Source organism: Astatotilapia calliptera, chromosome 7 (assembly GCF_900246225.1).
Source record: "Astatotilapia calliptera chromosome 7, fAstCal1.2, whole genome shotgun sequence".
Taxonomy (NCBI): Eukaryota; Metazoa; Chordata; class Actinopteri; order Cichliformes; family Cichlidae; genus Astatotilapia; species Astatotilapia calliptera.
Window position 1 is genome coordinate 50,027,844 of NC_039308.1, and position 19,974 is coordinate 50,047,817.

Genomic DNA, 19,974 nt, shown 5'->3' on the forward strand with positions numbered 1-19,974 from the left:
TCAGGGCCCAAGCATTCTTGTGTCCTACCATTAAGTTGATGTGCTTGACAGTGCATAAGATGGTTCTGATTTTTGGGTGAATTACCAAGAATTGCACCTTAATGGTCCCAGTGTGTTTATCTACCCAGTCTGCACAGTAATGGTTCCACAGTTATTTGAATGGAATCGACCTTGCTTTTAAAGCAAAAAGAAAGTAATGTGGTGCCAGCTCTTTGATAATCAAGAGAAAATGGATACAACAAAACAAGGTTTTGGTATATTGAGGGCATTAACCTAAGCAGATGTCTGCGGATTTTATGGGCAAGTTGTCTGCATAAGTTGATATAACAGTGTCTACCCATAAGACCTAGAGACTGGATGTGACAATTGAGTGCTATTGAGTCTAAGTCTGCACACTCACCGTCAGCCCTACTGGAGCCCAGTGGGTGGAGTAATGGGAAAAGAAAAGACAAAAATGGGGGTTCAGTGTCTTTAAGTTAATGGGTCTATTAGGAGCAGGGAGGGGATAACGCTTATCTGAACTGTGAGAGAGCTCAGCTCAGACACAAAGTCCCTTTTCTTTTCTTCCAAAAGACACCCCCGTCTTTGATGTATGCCTCAGGTGTTTGGGTTTGTTTTTTTTTTTTTTCCTCTGGTGTCCCACTTCTCCAATAATAGCTGTACCATAGAGTGAAGAATACCCATACACATTTATATTGTTTAAAATAATGTTGCTTTGTAGGTTCTTAAGTTATAGTCCGCCAGGTTTCTCACTTAGATTTTGAAGCATGATGTGTTGTGACGTTGTTTTGCTGGCACAGTTACTATTAATGAATTATTTAAGACTTTCAAATGCACAGATTAAAACCCAAGGTCTGGAAAACAAATTTTTATTATCACATAGAAAAAAGGTTACTATTTTCCCCACAAGATGCTAAAGTCAGTGTCTGAAATAAGCAGACAGTATAAACCCACACGGGGTGTTTGTGGGTTTGTTTATTTTGGTCCCAGGACAGTGTGTATACCAGCATTATGTGCTCACATGTAGCACATAATGGGGACAGTCCGTGCCAGCTGCATTCTCACTAGTTTGTGCTTATTTTATTATAGCAGGTGGTGCTTGTAAGGAGGTAAGACATACCTGTGAATTCCTCAGAGCAGACAAGTTGGTTACCAAAGGAGGAGGGGGGTTATATCACATATGGAAAGATTGCATCAGCCCTTCAAACAAAAAAAACTACTTGCCATAAAGTGAAATGTCTTGGCCAGCTAAATATACAGCAAAAACGCAAAAGTTAAGATTGGTTAATAATGTTGGGGGGAAAACATGAATTAACTCATTAAGCAATAAGCTGTTAAAACAAGCTAGCATGGGCTGATTTTTTTTTTTTTTCCTTTTTTTCTTGTAATCATTAGTGAATGTGCGGTTAGAACTACTAGCTAAAATTTGTAGATAAGTAGGTAATAATCAATAAATAGTTAACTTAAAGTATTCTTGTTTTTATTGTACTTGTATAGATATGTATATATTAGATGTACTGTAAATACCATGTAGTTTTGTACCACTATTATTTTTGCACCATGACACCAAGACAAATTCCTCATGTGGGTAGAAACTTCGAAATAAACATAATTCTGAGCTAAATATGATACATTTACCTAATGAGGGACAATAAATTATATTTCTATAAGCTGTAAGCTGAAAATTTGTATTTTATGCATTTAAACAGGGAAATTCATTGAAAAACTAAAAATTCTGCGTATAAATATATATGCGTAGCTTACTCGATTTTAGGTATTTAGTGTAAGAATCACTTTAACTTAAATGAAAATGGTAACAGGTAATGATGGACTGTTTAAGTCCATATGACAGCCCTGAACTTAAAAGTTGATCGCTTGGTCGTACAGATCCTCTGCTCAATGTCTATGAAAGCCAGATGGTGCAGAATATGTAGGAAAATGGCTAAAGCTACTCTTAATTGTTGGCTTTAAGGGATAATTGTCCAAGCTAGACCGTCTACTGTATTAAGACAGAGCTGCTCAGGTATTAGGATCACTACACTATCACCTTTTCACTGAGGTAGGGGCAGGCAACACATTACCAAGACAGACACTGTGTCTACAAGGCATCCATTAGGCTCAACAATATATCCCTGCTGGGCACTCAGCAGGGGGAGCTTGTTAAATGTGTTGACCTATTCTCCCAAATTAGTCTTGAACTATTGTTGCTCAGTTAGTCCCCATCTTACTGACTGTACTCGTCTACCCAAGCTCTGGAACCAGTCTCCGCTCATCAGATTGTAAAAGTTGACTAAGCTGTTGCTCATTGGAGGGCTTGCAACCATGGAGGGCTCAATGGTGCATTGTCCTCACAGCAGACAGCGTTGACACACACAAATGTGGTCAGTCAGAAAGCACTTTACTTTGTCATCTCTGATCACCAGCCACAGGAGGCTGGTTAGGATAGAGCCTTCTTGTTTGTAAGAGAAAGTCTTAGTGGCATCAGCCTCAGATACAGATCTAAACCTAGAGACAGACGACATCAAAACAAACATGACGATGCTGTAATGGAGTTCTGTTGTATTGACAAATGAGTGTCTTTATCTATGGTTGACAAATAAAGATGAGACCTTTGGTCTGTTGAATGGGTTTTTGGGATGCACTTTAGGCATAATTCTCACTGACGGTGAATGCTATACATTGCTGCGTTATTAAATTATTTATTGTTATTATTTTGTTAAAAAAAAACAACTTAAAAAGGGTATTCTTTGACATATTTTCTCAGGATATTTTTCCCACCTCAAATGTACATAGGAAATTTATGGACATGTTACTAGAGAAAGAAGAATTGAAATGGTCTAAATTCTCTAAACTGATCTGGAATATGTCATTATGTCACTGCATTGGTTAATGAAACAGGAATTTTCTCAGCTTCTATTCCATGAAATGGATAAATTAAAGAGTTTACATCTGGATCTGAGGTTGGGTTATTGGTAGATCAAAGCCAGGTGTGCCAGAGGAGACACTGGTTTGCTAATGAGAACTGGAGGCTCTTCAGATGAGTCTCCAATTAGGAAGCAGGAACACATGAAAGAGGCTTGCCGTATAAGGGAGACAGCCTGACTGTCTACAAAACCTCATTTATTTATTTTTAAATAGAACTTTCAGAGATGCAAAACAACTTCATACACAAACTGCATTCCAAAAACGCTGGGATGCTGTGTAAACAGAAACAGAATGCAATGATTGTTATATATTAGAAACCCATATTTTATTAATGTTAGAACACAGAAATATTGTGGAACAGTTCCTTAACATAAATTTGTTAAGGACTGGTGAATATCTAATGAATCGTCTAAATAAAATTGTTTGAAAATTACGCAAATCTGGAGAAATCTCTGTGCGCAAGGCTGAAAATCATTGGAAATGTCAGGCCGAAGGTCATTTAAAATGGACCGAAGCGAACTGGAAAAATGTTCCACGGTTAGATGAATAGAAATTTGAAATTATTTTTGCAAAACATAGACTCCACATTCTCTACACTAAAGAGGAGACAGACCATCCAACTTATCACCACTCAGTTCAAAAGCCTGCACAAGTGAAAGCACATCATTAATACTTAAATGCACATACAACCCTTAAAACAGCATCCTGACAAAACAATTTTCACTCTTTAGCAAGACTATCCTAAACCTGTAACTGCAGCTATTACAACGTGGCTTTGTATAGTTGAAGAGTCTGTGCACTGAAATGGCCTAAATGCCATCCAGACCTTACACCAACTAAAACCATTCGGAGCATCATAAAATGAAAAATAGGAAAAGAAGACCCGGGACTGCTGAGCAGCTGAGATTTTATAACAAGCAAAAATGGGACAACACTCCCAAAAATCCAGCAGCTGCTCTCCTCAGATCTCAGACATTTACAGACTATTGTTTAAAAAAAACAGTAATGCTACACAGTCGTAAACGTGACCCTGTCACAACATGTCACACCCTGTGTGTGTGAAATGTTGCTGCCATCAAATTCAAAATGACCTTTTTTCCCCCTGAATACTGAAACTTTCCTTTTTTCTTTCTCATGAACATTTTTGTGCCCTGTAGACCTATAAAAGCGAATGCAGGAGACCGTGTGACTTAACTGAGTGGTGAAAGTTGGGGCTGGGATTCCCCAGTGTTTCCCCCTCCCCGCCCCCCTATTCCACACACCATCTGCTTACTGCCACCCCCCCTGTCGTCTGCGGTCATCACAAAACAAGTCGTTATCTCCAAAGACACGTCTCTGCATCTTTGATTGGTGGTTGATAACAGACCTACAGACTCATGGGGCTGGCTGACCTTGCTGTATATATATCATGCCATTTCAGCAGAGACTGGCAACAAGAAAGCTGGTTTAAAGCTCTCCCTGTTTATCCTTGTGTCCTCTCCTGGTTTGGCTTTCTGATCCTGACATTATGGCTGTTTTCTTCACTGTGGCTCTTATGACTATGGCTTGTCCTTTACTGGCATTTGACATGGGTCAGTCTACTCGTTGTGTTGCCATTCCCCACAAGATGCATGTCTGCAAAGATGTTGGATACTCAGAGATGCGTTTGCCAAACTTTTTGGGCCACAGTAGCCTGGAAAGCGAGGTGGTGCCACATTCAGAGGATTGGAGGCCGCTGTTGCAGACAGGCTGCCACCCTCAAGCACAAGCCTTCCTCTGCTCCCTCATTGCCCCTGTTTGTCTTGACACGTAAGTAGATTTTCTGTGTTGAGCTTTGCTTTCTTTTTATTCTTTCCTTTAATAATCATGACCGTTGTTCACTGTGTAACATCTTGTTGCTATTTGTTCAGTTTCATCCAGCCCTGCCGTAGTCTGTGTGTGGCAGTGAGGGAAAGCTGTGCCCCAGTGCTTGCCTGCCAAGGACACTCATGGCCTGATGTTCTTGACTGTGACCGTTTCCCTGCTGAGGAAGACATGTGTCTTTCTCACCATGGAAAACCTGGCATCTTTTCTAAAGGTAAAGACTACATGTTCATTATTAAGGATTATAATGTTTAATTCCACTGGAATAATAGAAAACCAGTTCCTTACTCTTTCAGGTTGTTTTATGATTACCACAGTTATTTTAAATAATGTTTGATTTTTATCGCAGGGTTGCCTAAATCTGCCTGTCAAAACTGTCCTTATGTGGAAGAGGCTCCTGAATCAAAAACAATCTTGGATTCTTTCTGCAGCCATGATTTTGGTACGTTCAAAAAATCTCTCAAAAAGCTGCGGTATAGTCACATCTGTTTGTTTTTGTCACAACTTCCGATTTTCCTGGTGTTTATTATTATTCATTTTTTCCTTTACAGCTGTTACTGCCAAACTCCACCGTCTTCGCCTACCCACAGGAGAGCCAGAATTTGAAATTGAGGGGCGGGTCGAGTTTATCCGTCAGGGTCCTCTGTTGCCTTATGACACCCAGCATCTGCTCCAGCAGTGGCTCCTTATCAACGTTAGATGTGCCCGTGCCCTTGTGCGTCCTGGGAGGTCACAGCTTTATGTGCTGACTGGTTCTGTGCAGCATGATGGGACCCTTTCTCTGACTCGTGTCTTCCCTTGGCACAGAAAAGATGCAAACATTGCAGTGGCATTTCGAAAATGGAAGCACCACAGATGTTGAAGGGACATGGACCAAAACAGGAGCTTGAAATCTGTGTTTTGAGGCACAGATGGAGCTCAGTGGCACTGGGTTTTAAGAAGCATTTGTAAAAGAGGGTAATTGTTATGAGAACAGACTCTGACTCAAGCAATTTGCTCATCTGAGCAGGTCGCCGTCTCATTTCATCTTTGTTAGTGCTTTTGTTAGCACACTGAATTAAGACGCACTGAAACCTGTACATAGTATTATACATATAAATTTATAGTAGATTATATTTTCTGTTAAAAGCTGTATTTATGATGTTCCGTGTGTTGTTTGGAATAAATGACAATAAAATAGTCGTCCTATGAAACCACATATTTGTGAGGTTTCTTTCCCTCATGCTTATGCTCAAAAGCCTTGCTTTAGCCTAGTATGTTTATCTCTTTATTACAACAGTTATTTAGTTATTGCTCTTACAAGAGAGAACTAATAAAAATCAGAAATAAAAACCACTTAACACTTATGTCACCACAAGGTGGCACACTAATGCCACTTGTTCTGAAACATTGCATAATACAATGTAAAACTAACACCTAGCATGCAGTAATGGTTACAAATTGGATTGCCTATAAATTGTTCTGCATAAGATGCCAAACTGTTTTAAATGTCTTGATCACTATGTTCACAGCGTGAGGCCCATTCTGTGTAATGCTAACGAGAAGATCAATCACTCCCTTTACATTTGAATAGTCTTGTTTTCACAGCTCGTCCAAACAGACATAGTTCATGAACAATGGATGTGTTTGGTACTTTTGAAAAATCTCCTTTTGGGTTTTATGTTGTCTTGGAGTTTAAAATAAATGCTAAATATTTGACTGTTTTGGTGAAAGCCAATTCAGCCTCGGGAATAGCTGTGAAGTAAAATCATCAGCATTCCATATAATACACAATGTGTCACATGTCTGATGTGATGAAGGTTACTTTGATAATGGTCATTTATTTAAAATCATTTATGTGAACTGAAAATGAATAGGAGACAAGCGCAACAAATTAAAATCTTTTATTTATCCCCAATAATAATGTTCTTTATTTGAAATGTCTGAGTAAGTCTAGTGTCTGTAATACTTTTTCCCGTGTGGGTACATTGGCTAAGTTGCTAAATAAGCAAATTGTATGACATGAAAATATCATTTTTATCCACTACAAACAAATTTGTGTTTGTGGAATTTAAGAATGGTGTTTTTTTTTTCTTTCTAATTGTTCATGCCTGAATTTTCAATGCGTGGCAACGCGCTGGTCCCGATGGACAGGCGGGATTCCATGTTCCCTTCCATTCAGATCTCTCTATTTCATAGAGTCACACAACAGTCTTCAAGAATGCATGGCATCTCACAGACCTGCATGCTAAATTTGTGGGGGTTTTTCATGCTTAACAATGATCATCAATCATTACCCATTAGCCTTTATCTGTCATTCATTTATCATCATCAACCACCCTCATTTGAGTTGCCATTAAAACAAAACTATAATTGTGTAGTTTGTTTCCCCGTGTTCACAAAACAAAAATATTATTTCTTTCTTAACCAACAGAAAGTTCCACACATGGTAACCAAACACCACGTGACCAAGAGAATACTCAAAGACTGAAAGTGAGTTCATGATGTTGTTAATGATAAAGACATATGGTTAAGATAAGTAATGTCACTCAATCATAGTAGCAAGACATTTTTTTGGTATGGTGACTGGAGTGATGTTTTAAAGCAACAAGTTATTTAAGTTTTTCTTTCACATGCAACAACAACAACTGACAGGGTTGATTCTGACGTTATCTGTGGGTCTGGAATGAGCTCCTGTCACAACTACTGGAGCATGTAACGGGATCACAATCAGGATCAACTAGTACAGCTTCAACAAGGGTCTAGGGCTCACTGATACAGTGCATTTTAATGATTCACACTGCAGTTGAAAATGTTTCACTTTGTGTTCACTGCAAATCTCAGATGATTTTTTATGTTTGCAGGAATGAAGTATAAAATATAATTATGGCAAATTATGAAATATATATTTTGCGTCTTCTTAATACTCAAAAGTTCACTTTTAGTCCATATATAAATCCATCATACAATGCATTCTTTGAAAGAATTTGTTTTTTCCCTTTTATTCTTTTCAGCACATATTCGAAACATGGGTTACATCTCTGCATAGAGTTTAGTTGTTCTTCAGACTTTTTCTGGCTATAAACAAGGAGGATTCAACCATCATAACCTGCTGCTTCTGCAGAGACTCCAATAAAGTCAAAAATCATCTCTGCAGCCTGAAATGCACTCAGCTGGACTGTGATCACGATAGCGCGTGATCTATATACAATTCTGTTTTAAACAACAATTCATTATGGTTTTTGATACCTTCATTGTAATTATGCTCTTCCATTAACAAGATTATATTTAAGAGCAATGAATAATATATAGTAGGGTGATCACTAAGCACAAACAATGTCTAAAACAGGAGTTATCGAAATGCTTTATTTACAGTTGGACAAAAATATTTACAAAATATAGAAAGTGAAACATGAGTTCCAATGGACTTGGATTACAAACAAAGCATAAGTGTAGAGCTTATGAAAATGTGAAATATAAAACAGCCTAATATGGAAGTGCAGTAAATGAAATGAATCATTCCGGCCTTTAATGGACTCCAATTACAGTCTCTCCTGGAAATACTTGTCAGGGTAATAGCCATGAAACTGCTTACTGAAGCCAGTGCACTGCAATGTGATTGACCAAGCAGCTGAACCAAATTGCATTTATCATGCCAAGAAACGTGCCATACACAGACAATGTTTCATCCATATATTTTTAGAACCATCAGAGTATTGTAGTCTTTTTATTTTGTAGATGTAAAGTTTGCCCTCCATACATTATGACCTCTCATGTGTCTTTGGCACTCTTTTGCTTTGATGATCTCTCTGTTTTTGCATTAGTGTAATTCTGTGGTTCTTCTTCCTGACCAAGACCGCGGGCCATGAGCTCATCCATTGGGGAACGAATGTTATGAACCTCCTTCTCTTTACAGTTTCGCCACTTCATGCGCCGGTTCTGGAACCAAATCTTTACCTAAAGCAGTGCGACAGTGTAAAGGTTTTAGTTCAGTTTGTGAAGTCCTTCATTATAATTATGTTAGCTTCTCATTTTAAGTTGTAAATGCAGTTTAGAGATCTTGGTCACTGTGTGGAATTTAGGTTTGATCTTTAAGGTGAGCTGTTACAGCTGTCACTTTCCCCTGCACCCTTTTGTAAGGCAGGATCACATATTCGAAACATGAGCTCATTTGAATTCGATTACCTGTGACTCCTTAAGGCTGAGATTAGCTGCCAGTTTGTTCCTGTCTGTCTTGCTAATGTACTTCTGTCTTCGAAAGGTCCTCTCCAGCTCTTTCCTTTGTTCTTCAGAGAACACAGCTCTCCTAAGGATCCCTCTACGTGAGTTTGGACTTGCATTAGCAGACCACATCTGAATGTTTGCTCCCTCTGAAAGTGAATTAGAGGAACAATAACATGTCAGTTTATTGACATCAGTTTCAAGTACTAGGCATATTCAATGGGCTATTTATTAGAGCAATAAAAATCAATGGTGGGTGGTTCATCTCTGCAAGGTAGGTTGTAACACATACTGTATCAGTTTAAACAAAAAGTGTAGATTCATGAAAAAACATCTTGGAGAAGGTAAGTAGCAGACAGTGGAACACCAAGGTAGTGTCTTATAAACGGAAACAGGTTATTCAAGCTTTGGATAAAATCGGATCTTCTCCACATTTATAATATATCCACTTACTGTTTCACATTTCCTACTTTTTCAAACCCAGTTGTCTTTGTCACACTTACTTTATCGCACATTCTTGAATCCTCTTTCTATTTGTCCAATTTAACAAACTGAGGGTGACTAAATGAGAATAGAAAACCATTTCAACCTGGAAAAAGGAGATTTGGTGACCTGAGAGGGCCAATACCACGCTGCTTCACTCACAGGTGCACACACAACAAAAGTCAAGTGAAACAATTTATCTGATCTATTCAACATTGCCTTTTTAATCTGTACGACAAATCTGCACATAGACCACCTCTAGAGAGCACAAAACTGGTTTGGACATGCTTTTCACTTCTCTATTGGCATTCAATAGCTTTTACTTAAATAGCTGATTACCAGGTCATTCCTGGGCAACGTGTGTCTACTCTAGTGGGCCAACTATAGAGCCATATGGGACACCAACAATAGAGCTGTTCAATGGAAATGCCATTACTCGATGGTTCAGTGGCCCAACACTAAATCTTTTCTCTTGCAAGTTTGAAGCCAGTTTGTATGTGAAGATGAGCTCAAATAAGTCTATAAAAGTCACTTTCATTGAATGCTTTATGTCCTAGTCAAGAGGTCTTCAATGGGCAGGAATGAGAGTTGAAGGACAGGAGAAAGACGGGGGGTCGGCGAACCAAGCCCTGTAGCCACACAATGGGTGGGGGATGTTACTTGTCCAGCCCTCTTCTACTGAAAAATGGGGGACTTTTTTGTGCTTAGTGGAGTTCATTGCTGGAGTGAAAAATTGCAGCGAGGTCGCGTGTGGATGGTGGAGTGAAAGTGGCAATTGGTCATGGCTAGAGTTGGCATTGTTTCGTTGCCGGGCACTGTGGGAAAGTGTCAACCTACTAAGGGGACCCCAGGGACTTGTGGGATGACGGCTTTCTGATTTGTGCTATTTTGCACGACTCTTGACAGGCATCACAGGGTGCAGAAACTAATAACTTCCAATTAATGAGGGAAAATGACCAAATATCAGAACTGCCTGACTTATTTCAGTCTTTTAAATGATGATGAAGAATTAGTACTCTTCACAAATCCTAAATTAGATACTTTGAACCATGCTTTAAAAAATGTAAATTTTCCTTCAGTGGAAGCAGTAATAGCTTTTGTAACTGTTGCCTCATTTTATTCACCTTGAAAGTTTTATTTCAAACTCTTTGTGTTGCCACCCAAACTTGTTAATGTGCTGAGGGAGTAAAGCTTTGAAACATTTGGCCTTACTCAGCAGTAAGAATCACCCACACCTGGTAATTATTATCTTAATATAGCAGAAGACAAGATGTTTATTAGTGCTGCATATTTGCACTATTAAATGTGTATTTGCATGTACAAAAAAAGGTGCGTGTCTGTGTAGGGGGGCCTCTGGGACTCTTAAAAGCCTTGCAGCCCACCCCTCTTTCCCTTTCCTAAACAACCGTGAATGCTTATGAATAGAGCTGTGCAGAACTGAACGGAGAATTAGCTCTTTGGCATTGCATCGGTAATTAGCTGTGGAGAGCATGGGAGACCCTGCTGCTAATGCTTAGAGAGTAGCTGAGGCATTGCTGATGAGGCATAAAACACTCACTGGAGAAGACAGGAGGGGGGCTGGACCCACCGCAGCATGCCAACAGATACTGCGGGCTCGGCAGGAAAACACTGCTCAGCACATCTGCAAACACAGAGACAGTCAGATAGGGTAATGCGATTGCCAGGTGTGATATCTGTGATCCCCAAAAGCACTTACCTGAATCACTAAGCTCATATTTCTGAAGGCCTACAAAACTGAGTCTCAGATTGTATTTAAACATTAACGGTTTTAAAATAAACTGGCATTTGTGCGAATTATGATTTAACATTTTCAACGATTTTTAGAAGTCAGATTTTGTAGAAACTAAGTAAATAGTAAAATTGATGCATTTACTTACATCTTTGCTTACCAGTTGTATGTTGACTAAGCTGTTATCAGTCACTAGTTTTCTGTCTTTTAACTGACATTTATTTGCAAATCTGCATAGAATTTAGAGACTGTTCTGTTAAATATTTAGACTACATGTAATGACATTTTTTAGCATTTACAAATTGATGTTAAAAAACTATTACTTTTTTTTTTTTTTTTTTACAAAATGTTGTTATTACTCAGAAATAAGTGATTATTATTTCTTTCATGCAAGGGTATAAATCTGTTAATTATCTGTTCATTTTTTCATGTCTTGGACTCACACATGACACTATTAGCAAAGATGGATATACTTACCTACTTTCATGTTTTATAAAACCTCTAAGCAGCATCAAAAGTAGCAGTATTACATTATTAATTGAACAATGTTTTTCCTCTACATATCTGGGTTTGATAGATGGTGCAAGACCGGGGGGAAAAAATTAGTGTGATTTGAATGTAAAGTTGTAGCTTTACATTCATAAAAAAAAAAAAACAAACTACATTACATTACAATCAAATTAAAACATACAAGGAAAAACAGTTTACATTTTGTTTAAAGGTTCACTTGCATAAAATCAATCTCTTTACCAGAACGTGGCAGATGTGGCCCTCCTAAGTCTTTCACTGGCCGAAGACTTTGGGTCCGACTTTCCAAGGCTCCGTCCTCAGGGCCCCAGGTTCTCCTTGGGTATTCACACGCTGCTCGTCTCAGGTGTCCACTCGTTGTCCATTTTGAAGCGGCTGAAGGTGTCTGAGACTGCAGCAGATTGTCGATAAGAAAACTCTTTCCTGAGCTCCCATATCCCGGTACAGCAGGAGGACAGCCAGCCATATTCTTCCTGGTACAGCTCTGAACTGAGACCATCCTGATCACACAGTGACCTGAACACTAGAGTTTCCTCTTCAGCAGTCACAGCCCAGTGACACTAAATTCTCCTTTAATCCCTTTTTGAGTGACTAGGCCAACTTCATTAAACTCTGAAAAAACAACCACAGAAAAAAACCAAAAAAACCCCCAAAAGTTGTCTGCTCTTCCTCCTTCGGGCCTGCACTATGCTACAGGACTGTGTCACGATTGGCCGAGGGGCTCTAATGTGCTTCTCAATTCAGATAAGGCTGGGGCCTTTCTGGAGTGGCAGAAGGTGGGTCTGGCTCATTCATTATGTCAACTAGCCTATTAAATGATCGACACCAGAGACAATGAAGTGCTGGCCAAAGTTTAGCATGCACCAAACACTCTTCTGCAGTAGTAAATAGTTCTCTCCTTTCTCCAGCCTCCTTCGGAGCGCTATTGTGCACCATGCAAGCACCTCCGTCGTTCATTTGTGCTCTGTAAGAGTTGTTTTCATTGCTGAAGGTTTAAAAAGAACATCTTGCGTTTTTCTGGAATATCAGTTGGCAAATTAATCCGATTGTAATGTTTTTGCCTCACTTATAAGCAAATTTCAGTTGGGTCATAAAAAGAAAGTGTCCAGTTGTTTTTCTAAATCACTTGCACAAGACACCTTGCACTGTTTACAAGATAACTGGGCTTATTTAAGCATGCAGTTTAATTTCTTAATAAATAATGGAAAAACCCTTAATTGTTTTAGTTAAAATAAACCTTTTGAGTGAAATTTACAATTTTTCATCGTATTTTTCTTCCCTCTGGTTGCAACTGATATTAGTTGCAATTTAGGGTATTTTTTTCTGTAACATATTATATGAAATAAACAGTGCAATGAGCAACATTTGTTTATATTAGAAGACAAACCCTCAGAACTATGACTTGTTCAGTTTTGGTAATTGTTGCAGAACTCTATTTGTCAGCTTTAAAAATTTTACATGTACAAATGATTTTACAGAGATCCATAAAGCTCCTCAGGCAGAAAAATCAAGCACTTAAATATTCAGTTTTCACTATATGGATTGTATGTGTTGCATATGAGTGTGTTGCAGCTTCGAGATATAGGTTGCCACCCAAATACACACGTGTGTTAGTGTTTTGGCATAAACACATCCAATAAGAGGCTTGTGTAACCTTTCACACTGCAGCTAATGATCCTCAACATTGTCATAGAAAGTCCAACAAGAGGGGCGACAGACCCGTAGTTTAGGCACAGTAAACAGGCATATCCACACTCATCTGGGAGCGTGTTTGTGTGTTTGTGGGGCCGACTGGGAGCGCCAGGCTGCGCGTGTAGATGCCTCATGCTGAGCATGGAAATTGGCCCAGACAGCTCAGGCTATTGTGTGATGGCCAGGGAGCCAAAGGTTGCTTGTAATCAAATTTGAGGTTTTATTCCTCAGGCTGGTGGAGAACGCATAGTGCTCTGTCACATGATGAGTGTTAGCGCGTCTGCGTGCACTTTCCACTGTTGTTAAGCGAGTTCATGTTAACATGCTTCACATAGACCAGTGGCTGTGATAGCCCCCTGAAGCTTTTTGTTCGCCAGAGAGTCATTTGTTTACATGACAGAGAGAAAGCAGGAGGGAAGCCTTGTTTAGTGCTATTTTTAACTGTTTTTGTTTCTTAAATAGCTTATTGTGTATCAAGGCATGTTTTATGTGATAACACTGAGGACTTTCACCGAGTCACGTTCTCTGTTCTTAAATTAGCATTTGAGCAAAAAATGTCAGTGTAGTAAGTTTAAAAGAGGTCAGAAACATGATGACACTCGTCAAAGCATTATGCGTGTCTATTAACTTTGTATATTTCTCTGTGTTCAGTGACTTTTTTTTTAGGTAGAACAAATCTCATCCAACTTTGTGCACATTTTAAAAGGCATCAGTAAGCACGTATCATTATTAAAATTCACCACTGTGTAATTAGCCAGATTCCAATAGAGCTCTCCAGGAGAGGGAGGTATAATTAGGCTTTTCTTGACGGGTAGGTCTTAGAAACACCCTGAAGCAAGTTCATGTGAATTTATTTGATGCCCATCTCTTTTTAGAACTGGAGGGAAAAAACAGGGCTCCCTTCATTCAGATTCCTCACAATGGGTCTGTTGAAAACTAGCACTCTGCAGACCGACTGAGATCCCTTTTCTCTCTTTTTTAACCCCACTAAAGCTCTTAAAAAGATACTGGCCCATTGCACACGCAATTGATATTCCACCACTCGAACTTAATATCGTGAATGGAGGGCCAGGTTCTATGAATCAGGAGGACAATGCGCTTAGTTTAGCAGCAAACTGGCACTTTGTGTGCAGTGTCTATGCCCCAGAACAGGAAGTTTCTAATGTGAGCCTCTCAATTGTGTGCCTATAGAGTTCTAATGAGCTTCTGTATGCTGAGTGAATGGCTGCGGGCCATTCACCATGAGGGCCCAATGAGCCAGCTCACTGCACATGTTCACAATAGGATCCTGGGGGAATGGGAGTGGCTTTGTGGAGCAACTGCTCTGCATGGACAGTCTATAAAGGCTTCAACATACCTAAGACCACATTTTCATTAAGAGTACGGCACATTAAGCTGATTGCAATGAAAAGCTTTTGTTTTTATCTCCACTTTAAAGCTTTGCATGTAGGACACATGAGTCTCTATTATCAAAAGAGAGCGCTGAAAAAAAAAGTAATGAGAGTGAATAAATGTATTAAATGAAATAAAGTGCCACTATGGTGTCTTATTGTGTACCTTTCACAAAACAACGTCATGCCTGTCGGATCATATTTGTGGAGCTGTGCGGCACTTAGGCATGAGAAAAACACATAATTTTCAGAATAAAAGGCTGTCAAAGCTGTGATCGAACTTTTCTGAGTTTTCAACGTGTACATATTGCTAATAAAAGGGCAACAATGCAGCCCCATTAATATAGATTTAAAATTATTTTTTCCCTTTACCATCTGAGGTTAGATATGAAATATCTATATATAATTTAATGTAAGTGATTTTGACTCATAATTTGTAATATTCAAATATAGTGTGCAAAAATGTTTTATTAAGCAGTCAGTTTCTACAGAAAATAATAGGGCCCTTAATACAGGGTGACTCTGCTCACAGAGATCTGGTAGTACATAGTTTGTCTTGCTCATTTTTGTCATTTATCTTGATTTATGTCTCATCCCTGAACTCACTGCACTCATAAGCCACTTAAATCCTGCTAGTACCAGGTTTGGCTAACTGCCTTAATTATTTGTGGCATGGATTCAAACCGGTGCTGCAAACATTCCTTAGAGCTTTTGGTCTATATTCACATGCTAGCATCATACAATTGTTCCATCAGCTGCACATAAATGATGCAGATCCTGTTTTTACCACATCCCAAAGGTGCTCTATTAGATTGAGATCTGGTGACTGTGGAAGTGAGCAAAGTGAACTCACCGTCATGTTCAAGAAATCAGTCTGAGCTCATTTGAGCTTTGTGACTTCCCTCTGATGACAGAAACACAGTGGTTAGATTGTGATGGCTAGATCGTCAACCATACTCAAGTAGGCTGTTGGTTTAAATAATATCTGTTGTAATTAGTCTAAGTAGTTGTGTGCTAAGAAAATATCGTCCACACCATGACATCATAAGTCAGGACACAAGTCGCCATGTGACTGGTTAATTAGGTATTAACGAGCAACAGTTATACCAAGTAAGTGGCCCGCGAGTGTATGTTGCCCATTTTTCGGGTAGTTGAGCATTTACCCTTTGGCATGGTCCAAGAGTGACACTGTCTGTTTGGCCTCAGTACTGCTCCACTGTGATCGAGTGCCTGCAATACTCTGTCATGTACCCACGATGGCGCTGAGAGAACGGGGACCATCAATATTTTAACTGCGTGATTCCCAAAACTCTGTCTGGTTTTTGCATCAGCATCAAATATTTAAAAATGCAGCTTTGCAACAAATAGCAGATGACTTCCATCAGTCCACCGCAGCTTAATTTAAATATTTTTCCATTTATATTGAAAATAATATTCATAATAATTAAAAAAAAAACATGTCAAAGCAAAGGTATTAGAATACATTACTGGGCAGGATGATGCAATAAAACGTTACAGGTTTAATAGAATATAATTCAAATTAGAAACTCAGAAAAGGACATTATAACATAGAAATATGAACCAAATGAATCCCAGGAGACCCCTGTGGGAACAATATGCAAAGTTTTTTTTCTTTCTTTTTTCCCAGCAGTTCATTCGTATTCCGTCACTGCTACTTTAAGTGATTTTAATTTTGTAGATCTTGCATTAGTATGTCTATATGGTATATTTATTTCCTAAGTGAACAAGCCCCTGAGAGCTTTGCAATGCATCATCCATCTAGTTTTCATTATTTATTTATTTAATTATTATTTTTTTAGATAAATGAAAGTACCGCTGTTCTTCTGCCTTTGCCTTGAGAGATTTGACGTGCGAGCGCAGGTGTGTGTTGGCAGTGCGCGTGCTTATTACTTTTGATTCTTTGCTGGGCGCATGCTTTAATGACTCTTATTTTCCTGATGGCACTTTAGGAAATGACAAGTTGTGGGCAATACAAAGTAATTACATTTCCTGTGTCTGGACCCAGAAGAAATGGAATTATTAATAATGAATAGTGGGTTGGTCGCCCTCTCAGACAACAGATGTGACACTGCATGAAGAGCCATTGCTTGTCTTTGTTTTGGTCACAATAGCCACCCATTAGCTGCATGCTGTAGATGCGCTCTCAGTTGGTACAGATAATAGCCTGTTTGTCAAAAAACATCTGTTTTGCATGAATTATAATTAAAACAAAACATGTTATTGGCATTGATGAAGGCTATATTGAAGGAGAGGCGCATTTAAATGGCAAATGTGCTGGTGTTAATCTAAGGTCCTTGGGATGGATCTGAGCACCACAGCGGCCCATGAATCATATCTGCTGATGCCCACTTGTCAGCTCGACTTCAGAAACCAGCATAGCCAGCAAAAGATGTTTCTTGTCATCCAGGGATTGGCCTGAGTTTGTTAAGGACTTATGATCGATTGCCTCTGGAAAAGTCTTCAATTTATGTTCCTCTGGCAGAAAATTGATCAGGATTTAATGAAAATGTAATAATTTCAAAATCAACATCACTGGCATAACATGGATGCTGATTAAACAGTTAGGTTTCAGAAGGTTAGTATGTGCCATGATAAAGAAGATGCGAGATAAATAAATAAATTTTCAACCCACAGAGCGCCTTTGCTTCAATTGGCACACAGTCAGCCAAGGACTCAATTTTAATTTGCTTTCTTGGCACCTGCTGAAAAGCCAGACGTCACCTTTACAGAAGGATTGAGAACGTGTGCTTGCAGCAGGTCACAACTCTAATCAAAAAGCAGTTTTAGCATATATGATAATCCAGTAAAATGTTGTGCTTTTGTGACAGGTGGCTTTTTCTCCATTGACTTCTTCACAAGGACAGGGAAGGCAGATGGTTTGGAAGAGACGTAAAGGAGGTTATCAACATCAACTGAAAAGAAAACCCAAACATTGCTAAAAAGGAAAGGAAAAGAGGGCGAGCCTTGACAATGCCTGAAGGATTGTTTATCATGGTAGGTTCCTACCATTTACCACTATAATCGCTGGGACTTTTAACCTCCAAAGTTGGTACACAACCTTGACAACTTCAATAAACAGGCATAACTCATAAAATAGCTTTTTGTGCTTGCTGGCCTTCCACCTTTCAATAGTAGTTAGGCCTTTTGTGCTGCAATGTACTTAAGATGGAAAATAAAAACAATTATGTACCTTTGTCTCAGTAAATTGAAAAGCAATATACTTATACTAGCAATGCTTATCTCATTTATTGTTTCCTTTTTCCCTTTTAGACTTTTTAGATATCCCATGACTTAGTTTATATATAAAAACTGAAATATATTGCTCGGTTAGCTAGTAATTATCCAATTATGAATGATAGAGAGCAAGTGCATTTTCTCATTTGATTGGGCCGACTTTGCAGCAGTAACTCATTCAAATTTCGTTTCAAACATGCGTATCTATTTATACTAGACCTATTACGGTCTTTTCAACTCTATATTTTCATTCTTGGACTCTAAAGTTGTTTTGTTTGACTCATAGTTCAAAATAATCTTTATTTATCTCATGTTGAGACTTGATGCAACCCCTCACTTCATCAGCTGCTTGAAACAAGCTGTGTCAGCCTCTCTACGGAAACACAAATGAAGAAGTAAAGTAAACAAAGTGTTTAGAGCAGCCTAAAGTCTAAGCTTTTGACTCACCTGAATTATTTGTTGATATGCTGACGTCTTCATTTGAAACTTTGATTACATTTAACATGAGTATCCAAGCACGTCACACCAAGTAGACTTCCAAATGGACAAATCCAAATAATAATTAAGTATGTAAATTGTACATCAGTAGCATATGGAGCTTATCTGCCACATATGCAGGTGCAAGACACCTTAAGGCTTTAAACACAAACAGTGCCACTGCATGATGGATTCTGTAATACACAGTGAGCCATGTAAGGCTGCCAACACTGGAGTAATGTGATCACTCTCTCTCTCTTTCTCGTTGTCCCACTCTATAATCTGGCTGCAGCTTTTTGGACTAATTGTAAGTGGGCGAGAGATGATGGACTAACTACAGCATGCAGTGCTCTAAGTAGTCCAGTTTTAACATAACAAAGTCAAGGAGTTTTTAGTCCGGAGATGGAAGAAACTGCTTCCAGACCACAGAATTCATTTGACTGTCAAATTTGAAATTGGAGTCAAAGATCAAGGTTGCTACCCAGTGTTTTAATAAGATGAGCCAAAACCCTAGGATTATCCCGTAATAATAACAATATAATAACATACGCGCACACAAAGCCTGTTTTTATTTATTTATTTATTTATTTTGCTTTATATAGAATAAAACTGAATAATTAGATTTTTGTCTTGATCGTCGTTACTTCTTGCTTTCTTAAACATTTAAACATTGACCCTAACCCTGAATTTCATGTAAGCTAAGGCACTGACAAAAATTCCTTTTTTTCTTTTCTTTTCTTTTTTTTTTTAGAGAGAGATTACAGTAGACATGGGCCAGGATGAGGCGTGGTTGCAATCGAGATGCATGTAATGGATATAAAAGCTTTTCCCATCTCAGGCCACCAGGGGGCTTTATTGCCCCTCTTTCCCCCCTGTCTCTCGCTCCTTGACAGGTTTCTCCTCTCCCTTCCTCTCTCTGTCTGCACTCCTTCAGCGCACACAGCTCGTTCGCACTGCTGTAGGAGCGTCTGTTGAGCTGCCGAGGCAGAGCAGCTCGCTTTGTCCGTCCTCTGTCAGCCACCTGTGCCGCGGATGATGCGGATGGAGCAGACCCTGTGTTACATGGAATAATTTCAGCATCATTGCTGTGTTTTTTCCTCCCCCTCTTTCGGATTTGCTTCTCTCTCCCCCCTTTTTTAAAAAAAAAATTCGCATCGCCGGGCATCTAAAGTTGTGATGATGCCTCCGCTCAGCATTTGGGATTGGTAACAGCCTCCCGTGCGAGGGTGATACATCATTCGCATGTGATTGAAGAACGCTGTCTCTCGGAAGTGGACAAAACATGGACTAATTTTGCTTTTGTTTTTTTTATACATTCATCATGAGATTATTACAGCTGTTTCTGATTTCCGGTGTATTTTTCGTCTCCTCAGGTAGGACAAAAGGCTGTCACTGATTTTTAAATGAACCGTTATGTCGCAACATTTTGCT

General features: G+C 39.0%; 3 protein-coding genes across 4 annotated transcripts in view; 2 read left to right on the forward strand and 1 right to left on the reverse strand.

Annotated features, from left to right (window-relative positions):
- Positions 1–4,046: 4,046 nt before the first annotated feature.
- On the forward strand, positions 4,047–5,939 carry szl (sizzled). Its single transcript, XM_026177060.1, has 4 exons — positions 4,047–4,713; positions 4,815–4,981; positions 5,117–5,209; positions 5,319–5,939. Exons 1-4 carry the CDS (start codon positions 4,433–4,435, stop codon positions 5,627–5,629), a joined length of 852 nt encoding a protein of 283 aa, XP_026032845.1. The 5' UTR covers positions 4,047–4,432; the 3' UTR covers positions 5,630–5,939.
- Positions 5,940–8,066: 2,127 nt separating this feature from the next.
- Positions 8,067–12,425, reverse strand: dbx2 (developing brain homeobox 2). The gene is made up of 4 exons (XM_026177061.1): positions 11,951–12,425; positions 11,009–11,092; positions 8,932–9,116; positions 8,067–8,703 (listed from the first exon to the last, which is right to left on the reverse strand). The coding sequence occupies exons 1-4, from the start codon at positions 12,225–12,227 to the stop codon at positions 8,518–8,520; spliced, it is 732 nt and encodes a 243-aa protein (XP_026032846.1). The 5' UTR covers positions 12,228–12,425; the 3' UTR covers positions 8,067–8,517.
- Positions 12,426–19,448: 7,023 nt separating this feature from the next.
- Positions 19,449–19,974, forward strand: part of nell2a (neural EGFL like 2a) — an 86,006-nt gene continuing 85,480 nt past the window's right edge. For both annotated transcript variants that reach the window (XM_026175366.1, XM_026175367.1), the window contains exon 1: positions 19,449–19,916. In XM_026175366.1, the coding sequence (XP_026031151.1) occupies positions 19,865–19,916 (52 nt within the window). In that variant the 5' untranslated portion in view covers positions 19,449–19,864. The remainder of the gene's footprint in view (positions 19,917–19,974) is intronic.

Excerpts from the sequence above, each read along its gene's own strand:
- szl (XM_026177060.1), top strand. The coding sequence starts at position 4,433 with ATGGCTGTTTTCTTCACTGTGGCTCTTATGACTATGGCTTGTCCTTTA. Across the intron at positions 4,982-5,116 it reads ACCTGGCATCTTTTCTAAAG|GGTTGCCTAAATCTGCCTGT; the intron begins GTAAAGACTACA and ends TTTTTATCGCAG. Across the intron at positions 5,210-5,318 it reads TTTCTGCAGCCATGATTTTG|CTGTTACTGCCAAACTCCAC; the intron begins GTACGTTCAAAA and ends TTTCCTTTACAG.
- dbx2 (XM_026177061.1), bottom strand. The coding sequence starts at position 12,227 with ATGGTCTCAGTTCAGAGCTGTACCAGGAAGAATATGGCTGGCTGTCCT. Across the intron at positions 11,093-11,950 it reads GCCACATCTGCCACGTTCTG|ATGTGCTGAGCAGTGTTTTC; the intron begins GTAAAGAGATTG and ends CTGTGTTTGCAG. Across the intron at positions 9,117-11,008 it reads CCCCCCTCCTGTCTTCTCCA|AGGGAGCAAACATTCAGATG; the intron begins GTGAGTGTTTTA and ends ATTCACTTTCAG.